This window comes from Phyllobates terribilis, unplaced genomic scaffold (assembly GCF_046119375.1).
Source record: "Phyllobates terribilis strain yellow unplaced genomic scaffold, ASM4611937v1 Scaffold_115__1_contigs__length_5345438, whole genome shotgun sequence".
In the NCBI taxonomy this organism is placed as follows: Eukaryota; Metazoa; Chordata; class Amphibia; order Anura; family Dendrobatidae; genus Phyllobates; species Phyllobates terribilis.
The window spans coordinates 3,835,059-3,843,327 of record NW_027362875.1 but is presented as its reverse complement, the minus strand read 5'-3'; the positions used below and the strand labels follow the sequence as shown (position 1 = coordinate 3,843,327).

At 45.7% G+C, this 8,269-nt stretch overlaps 1 protein-coding gene and 1 long non-coding RNA gene across 2 annotated transcripts; both read left to right on the top strand.

The window, feature by feature from the left end:
* Positions 1–269: 269 nt before the first annotated feature.
* Positions 270–4,303, top strand: LOC141201407 (gastrula zinc finger protein XlCGF66.1-like). The gene is made up of 7 exons (XM_073663399.1): positions 270–732; positions 2,513–2,662; positions 2,792–2,971; positions 3,054–3,177; positions 3,261–3,358; positions 3,557–3,647; positions 4,293–4,303. Exons 2-7 carry the CDS (start codon positions 2,585–2,587, stop codon positions 4,301–4,303), a joined length of 582 nt encoding a protein of 193 aa, XP_073519500.1. The 5' UTR covers positions 270–732; positions 2,513–2,584.
* A 2,256-nt stretch (positions 4,304–6,559) lies between these two features.
* On the top strand, positions 6,560–7,925 carry LOC141201419 (uncharacterized). Its single transcript, XR_012272940.1, has 2 exons — positions 6,560–7,497; positions 7,574–7,925. It is a non-coding gene; the product is annotated as an uncharacterized lncRNA (long non-coding RNA).
* The last annotated feature ends 344 nt before the right edge of the window (positions 7,926–8,269 follow it).

Here is an 8,269-nt window from a genome sequence, read left to right as displayed (position 1 = left end):
CTATTTGTCTCCAAGCAGGAAAATCCCACATTACATTCCTCACATAAAACTGTAGAAAAGGCGGCGCGGGGTAATTGTGCCAGTAGTGAGGGGCAAATAATGCCAGAAATGTCACTGACTGCGGAGACGTCTCCATGTAGCGTCTTCACTCCGGATATCACTGTACAGGAGCCGCACAGTTCACACTGTGCATTCACTGAAGCCCCTGATCATGTGACCCCTGACTCCTCCCCTCCTGTGACCTCATCACAGCTCCTGTGCACACAGAGCAGCCATATATGTGGTGGCGGCTCTGCAGGTGGAGGTATGTGGAGACCCCATTACTGGGCGCAGGGGGCATTAACCCCTTCAGCACGGAGACTCTTTTGGGGTCTCTGTGTGGTGTGAACAGTGAGGTAACAGCTGTGGACAGAATGCGGCTTAGCTGGTTCCCGTCCACATTAGATCCATTCAGACGACTGCAGGATGAAGGACAGAAGCCCAGAGAAGTCCTCACACAACGCCATTATTCCTCTCCTAGCTCCAGCACAGTAATGTAGATAGTAGTGATAACCGTCCACACATAGAGGACGATCCAGGACCTCAAATAACATAAAACTTTTATTCCTTCATTTTATAACCTTATGTCACAATAATGATGGGACGTCATCAGAACATTGGAGGAAAGAATCCAGAGAGAATTAAGGTGGAGGTGACGCGTTTCGGAGTGATACTTCTTACCCAGAACCGAAGGTAAGAATGAAACCCGAGCAGGATATAAATGTCTCTGGAGCAGCCGCTCCTGTGCACAGGATGAATGGCGGCATTAATAGATGTAATAGATATTATACAAAGAAAGACAATGAAGAAACACAATCATCTTACAGTCATCACAATATGGCCCCTTCACCGGTCTAGTAATGTAAGATCAGATCCCTCCTTCTCTTTATACCCTCCGGTACGATGGATTTGGCCTCAGTGTCCAGGAAGCTTCACGGTTCAGCAATGCTCCTCTGCCATCTCCCCGACACCTGAACGATTTACCCTTTCACTGCCACAAAACTGAAAGTTCTTGAAGTCACCATTGTGTTCTCTTAGGCTGAGTTCACACGATGCGTTTTTCGTGCGTTTCCGCGGCGTTTTTGCAGTTGCGTAAACGCCGCGGAAAAGCATGAAAAACGCATGGTAGAAGGGCAGCAATGTTCCCCAATGGAAATCCGCATGTACTGTGCCCATGATGCCCATGATGCGCATGTCACTTAATTTTGCGGAAACGCTGCTCTTTTGCCGCCATTGACTTGCATTAGACCGCATGGAATCCGCATCACTGTATATGTTGATGCGCTTTTCATGCGGTCTAATGTGCGGATGGTACCCGGGTGTGGATGAGAGGACTCTCATCCAGACCCAGGTACCATTAAAAAAAAAAGAATAAAATAAAAAATACATATTATTCTCACCTTCTGACGGCCCGCGCTGCGTCCTGCCGGCTTCCCGCGCACTTCGCGGTTGAATGAAGGACCTTCGCTGACGTCAGAGTCATGTGACGGGTCACGTGACGCTGACGTCGGAAGGTCCTACAGTCTTCACTGCCGGCAGCCGGGACCGATGAAGCAGGACACCGGGGGCCATCAGAGGGTAACGTATAGATTTATTTTTTATTTTTTGACATCACACACTATATAAATCCATGCCGGTTGCATGGATTTATATAGTGTGACCAAGTTGTCAAGCACTTTTCCAAGTGATGCTAAAATCGCTTGGGAAGCGCTTGTCAACCCGCATGCGGAAATGAAAGTGAAGACCGCTTCATTTCCGCTTGTCCCTGGCAGGAAACCGCATGTACAATCCGCATGCGTTTTTTCCTGCCAGAGAGATGCAGAAACGCTCAGGAAAAAATCCTGAGCATTTCTGCATCGTGTGCACATACCCTTAGGAAATGTGTGGAAACGTTGGAAGGGTTAATGGCCACGGGATTAGTGGGGTCTCCTATGTGCTCATTAATTCTCTGCCTTATTTACAGGAGGAGCAGCCGACATATCTGACATTACATCCCAGACACTGAATACAATATACTACAAATTCTCTGCGGCAGCTGATACATTGTGTAATGAAATGTTTTATTTAATGTGATTAAATCTATTTCTTGTGTTCGGCATATTTACATGGTGGACATTTATCAATGCCGCATTTGTGAAAACCCAGAGGTGTAAGCCAGGTTCTCGTTATGTGTTTCTCTTGAGATTAAACTAGGAGACAGGAGTTGTGAAAGGGTCGGGGCTGAGAACAAACAACCATCTTGTAAAACCATCAGATAACCATCTTGTGAGAAAGGTATTCAACTACAGACTCCAAGGAAGAAACTGCTTGTTGTCTGTGGCCGAAAATATATAGGTTTTATTACTAGATGTAAAGAAAAAACTAAATACTGTAAAATAATAAATCTCATATCTTTCCACTTATTATCTCCAGTAATTGTATTATTACACAGGATTTTTATGATGTTACATCGGCTCATCTTCTTCTCATTCAGATCTCTACAATATCGGATCCTCTCAGTGAAGATCTTCTATATAAGAGAATTTTCCTGATTTACCAATCAAAGATGGATATGGACAGAGACAAGATGGTGGAGAGGATATTCCACCTCACCCTAGAGATCCTCTTCCGGCTTACTGGAGAGGTGAGAGATTCTGATGACGTCACATTACATCATTCTTATCTATGGGAATAACAGATGGACAGAACTGGAGAGGTGAGGACTCTGGAAATGTCTGTAGTGAGATTTATTAATGTGTCTCTCCATAACCAGGATTACACAGTAGTGAAGAAGACCTCTAGTGAGCGCTGTCAGGACCCTGTGTCTGAGGGATGGGGAAGACCCCTGAGCCCAATCACAGAGCCTCCACCTCACCCCCTCATACATGAGGACATCAATGACCACAAGATCCTAGAACTCGCATACAAGATGATTGAGCTGCTGACTGGAGAGGTGACACTGCTGGGAATGCTGGGACATTATACAGTAATGCTATGAAGGGATTGGGGGATGACGGTATCATTGTATGTGTCAGGTTCCTATAAGGTGTCAGGATGTCACAGTCTATTTCTCCATGGAGGAGTGGGAGTATTTAGAAGGACACAAAGATCTGTACAAGGACATCATGATGGAGGTTCCCCAGCCCCTCACATCACCAGGTAATAGACAGGACTAAATACACACGGCCTATAATTATCTGTATGTAAAGAATGAATCCAGTCCCTGTATGTGTTTTCTCCAGATCTATCCAGTAAGAGGACAACACCAGAGAGATGTCCCCGTCCTCTTCTTCCACAGGACTGTAAACAAGAAGATCTCAGTGTTCCTCAGGATCATCAGGTAGATGGAGAGAAGGTGTCATGAGATCTCCCCTATGATGTGTAGACGGCTGTGAAGGTCTTGTGTTCAGTCTTGTTTTATCCACCAGTATTATATGGTTTATACTTGTGTAATGAGAACGGTGGAGATGGCAGGATTAGAGTTGATCATAGATGGGACTTCTCCATCTGTCTGTGACTTTTACAATATTTGTTTCAGGGTGAATATCTGTCCCATATTAATACCACAGAGACATATGTGAGGGGTGATGAGCGGTGTAAAGAGGAGATTCTTACATATGACTACCCAGGTGAGTAGTAACCACTAAATGCAGAGTAGTCACAGATTCTTCTCAGTCACCGGCTGTGGCTGCTTTATCGGTGGTGTAGTCCGGCCGTATCACAATCGTGTGATCACCATTTTGCCTCTAGATCAAAACGTTCTCCTCCACCCAAAACAAAACTGTTCAAATGACTTTGGGCATTGAAAGTCCTTTCTGTGCTGCTGAATGTCCTCATATGGTCCCTACAAGACCAGGTCCAGTCTTTCTGACCAAACTTTGCTTTTATAATCGACAACATCAAATGTGCAGTGAGGGACAAGTGTGAATTTCTGTACAATAACAACAGAGTTTCCCTTTATCCTGACTTTTCAATTTATTTTAAAAGCATCTAACTTCAAATAGTATTGCGATAAACTACATAAAAACATTTCACCTGTGCGATGATATATCTCTAAGCTAAATTTAAGACACCTCAGCTCTGCAGTATTATAAAAAGTTCTCTTTGAATGTCTAATATTTCTTCTTGACACTCATCTGACAGAAAATATTGGCCCTTACAATAGTTTAGATTGCCAAGAGCCACCGAGCCCCATACTCCAATTACCCCAGAGAGGTTTCACCACTAGTTACTCATTTATTACTGATGAAAACTGTTGAGTTTGATCATTTCAGAAAATGTGTAATTATCTATACTCACAGTTTTTGACTACAGCAGTTAGTTCCCAAAATACTCTGATTAATCCACTTCCCGCTGACGGTTTTGTGTTCCTATCAGTGCCCATTTTTTATATCTGACGTGTGTCACATTATATGGTGATATCTTTGGAATTCTTCACAAAGGATAATAAGAAACAGATACACCTTACAAATTATTTTACGGTTGTATCCTACTATCTGGGCACATGGCAGGTTAAGAAGGGAAGGAGCGCCATTTAGCTATTTGAATGCAGATCTTGCTGGAATAGTTTGCAGACACAATGTATTGGGGGCACTGTTCATGGTCACCTGGCAGCTCAAAAGATGGTCACCATGAACAGGCTTGGCGCTATCTACTCTGTTTTCTCCGTATCTGGACTTACACAGAGGCCCCTAGGCTTGGGCCACGATGTTACCTGCTGTTCTGCGGTGTGAGATGGGACGAGGAATAGTCAGGTAGCCGGATCAGAACCAGGAGAGCAGAGAAAATGCAAAATCAGAAGACACAAGAGTAGTCAGTAAACGGGCCGAGGTCACAACAGGAAACAAATACACAAGCCGTGAGCTGAGCACACAGGACTGAACCAGAGGAGAACAAGGCTGTATTTGGCAGCTTCCGGCAATATGCTTCCAGCTTTAGTAGGGTGTGGTGCTTTCCAGTTGGCTGAAGTAGGGAGCAGATTACTTCAGCTGGACAGCATACACACCCATACTGCCAGACTGGATGGTACTACAGGTCCCAGGCTACCTAATCTTAGTGGCTGGACAGGGCCTGTGCCGCCCAGAGCTTCTGGTTCTGACGTCTCCTCCATCACCAGCGCTGCCTGCAGAATGAATAAGGTGGCGCTTGGTGACAGAAGCAGACGTCGCAGGAGCAGGTCCCAGTGGAGATGGGTCACACCATTTGCAGAAGCCCTTACTATGACAAAAGGCAGAAAACTAGAGCAGTAGAAATCCCCATAAAGTGACCCCATTTTGGAAATTATAACCGTGAATGAATTAATCTTTAGAAGTAGGGAATATTTGGACTCTACAGGTACTTTATCGGAAATTAGCACTCAGTGGATGTTGCAGAGTGAAAATTGTGCATTTGCCATTTTGTTACCCAACACATAGTGCCCAGATTGTGCTCCAGGAGACACATGACTTGCCCAGGGGGATATGGGGGAAGCTCGGTACCCGGGCCTTGACCTTCTGTGGGATGTCACGGCAGTCGGCTCCCGGCCCGTACCCTGGGGTCACTCTTTAAAAGGGGGTTTGTTAACAGTTTTGTCTTGTGACGCCACCTGTGGTTCCCAGTAATGAGTACCGGCGCTGCTGCAGACCTCCGGGGGTGATGGGATGGCAGCTGGAATGTTTCTGCTCCCCACAGGCGGAGCGGGCCCCCAGGGCAGAGTTGATGGAAGGGATGCAAGTGAGAGGTGGCCCGGTTGGGTCAGGGGGAATGATGGTCACGCACACAGGGGATTCGCTTCAGTACCTTTACTGGTGTAACGGCAGGTATGGTCCAGGGTACCTAGTAGGAAGGGTGCACTTCTGGACTCTCCCCAGTGAGCAGGTAGTAGGCCTCCTGGTCCGTTTCTTCCTTTCTCTAAAGCTTCTGGCCAGCCTGGAACTAGGCCTAGCTTCTATGCTGTTTCACTCTCTCACCTGTCTGCTTGGTAATAGAACTTTTCTCCGGCTACCACTATCCCTGGACGCTGGGGCCTTCGTGGTTCCTAGTTCTGTAAAATGATGGTAGCTTCAGGTTGACCAGGGATCTGGAATCCTCCTGGTATGCCGGTTGTCCCTACTGGGTGTAGAGGACCCTGTAGGCGCGGACCCGGTGTCCGGCTTGTGTCCTGGGGTGAGCTTCAGATGCTCCTCTGCCCCCTTAACTCCTCTCTCCTCTCCTTGCCTCGGCCACACTCGGGGCCCTCAACACAGCAGCAGACGTGCTGCTCCTTCACTGATCTAAAGTGTCAGCACACTCCGACTACCTAACTCCACCCTCCAATATATATATTCCTAAGATGGGCCTGAGTGGGGACTTGTTCTTTGTGGGATGAGTGGAAGTTTTTATTGGTATTATTTTCCCCAACATAACAGGTTCATCCTATGAGGTTTTCTATTAGACTGTGAACTGTCATTGTCTTGCTGAATAATTCATAATTTTACAGAGAGTTTAAGTAGAAATGTTAAAAAATATAAAATTCAAGGATATTTTATTGAAAAATAATAATTGATTTTTATCATAGCAGATGACTGTACCAGGAGATCAGAGGGACAGCTGACATCTTCAATTTTGAAATCAGATGATCTTGAGATCCCACAGGATACAATTGAAGTGAATGCCATTACTCCAGATATCCCATCATCCCCTCACAGCAAAGATCTGTCATCTGATCCTTTGAAACAGGTCCGGTCTTCTGATACATTACCGACTACTAAGGAAAATCAAAGTCACAAACTAAGCATTAAAAAACAAACTGCTCATATAGCAAAGACGCCATACAAAAGTCCTCAGTGCTATCCGTACCAACCTCATTGCGAGACATCACGTGACCTGACGTCACGCGGGTCCTAGCCCGGACGAAAAGGTACCGCCATATCTGGGTGCCCGCCTCCACTGGAGCCTCTGGCCGGGACTCCGTGTACGGCGAGACACCCACACTGCAGAGCGTCATACGCTCCCACCCGCAGGTCAGTAAAGTGACAGGCGCCTGGAACGACCACCGACTACTGCCAGCTAATACCGCTACCACAAGGTACGTGATCGATAAGCTGGCGTCTGTCACGCACGACCTCAACCACATTGCGTGCCACCTTTTACTATCAGTAAGCCAACGTTAGTCTAAAGTACTGGCTGCCCATCCCTGTCAGCCATCTACTGACAGACCACCTTGGAGCAGAAAGAACACAATCATTTCATGCTCGTCCTGCATACAAGTGATTAGCAACTCTCAATTTTATCCGCCAATCCGCCAATCCAGGACCTCACAGGATTGCGCTTTCCAGGAGAGAAACGCCACTTACCAACTCAGGGTAATTCACCACATCACCACCCAGTTACCATTCTGAATTTAGTATAATTCCTATTTATAATCTTTTAACCCTTACCCAGATACAGTGTAAAGCCGGCAGTGACCTAATGACCTTGGAGCCAATTACACCTGTGCCTTCACTCCTTCTATAAATCCAGGTAAAACCCTGTTATACCGCTATTAACATATCAACCCTGAGTATGCTCCTCCTTACTTTCTCCTCTGTCCCTACAGACAGCTGACCTACAGCATCCCTACGGATCTGAAGCCACCACTAGAACCGCCCTCTCACACCAAGCTCTAATACTCCACATTAATATTATAACCTATGTAAAAATCAAATAGTGATTAGGGCATCCTCTAACTGCCATTCCCTTTCCTTTCAGGTGATCCTCACCCAACATCAAGCCTCCTACCCACTAACCCCATCTAGCACGTTCCAATCAGGAATTTGTCTACTATGTGGTTTTAAAACGAACTTGGTCAGCCATCTCTAGTCTGACAATTTTATTCTACATGTGCTTTTAGACAAACTACTATTTGAGCCTTTTTAACCACTGAATAAAATAATATAAGTTTTACCTCACCCGCTCATAGCCTGTTTATTAGTACCTAAAGCTGACCAGGACCAGCGCAGGTACTCTATACACTTACTACTTAAACCCTTGCAGTCTTTTTTGGTTTACTGCGCGTATCAGCAGCAGGTCACGGTTGTGAGTCCACCAGCGCCCCCTAAATATTATTTATATAATAAAACATCACATTTACAGGATTTAAAAAAACACCCCCAACCCTCCCCACCAGAACCCCCCTTTTCATCCCTTAACTATCTGATTTGGCATAAGACTGTCGTCCCTCCTTGACGTACAAATACCAAATGTATCATGAATTGCACAACATTCTATCCATCCTATTATGTTGCTATTAAAG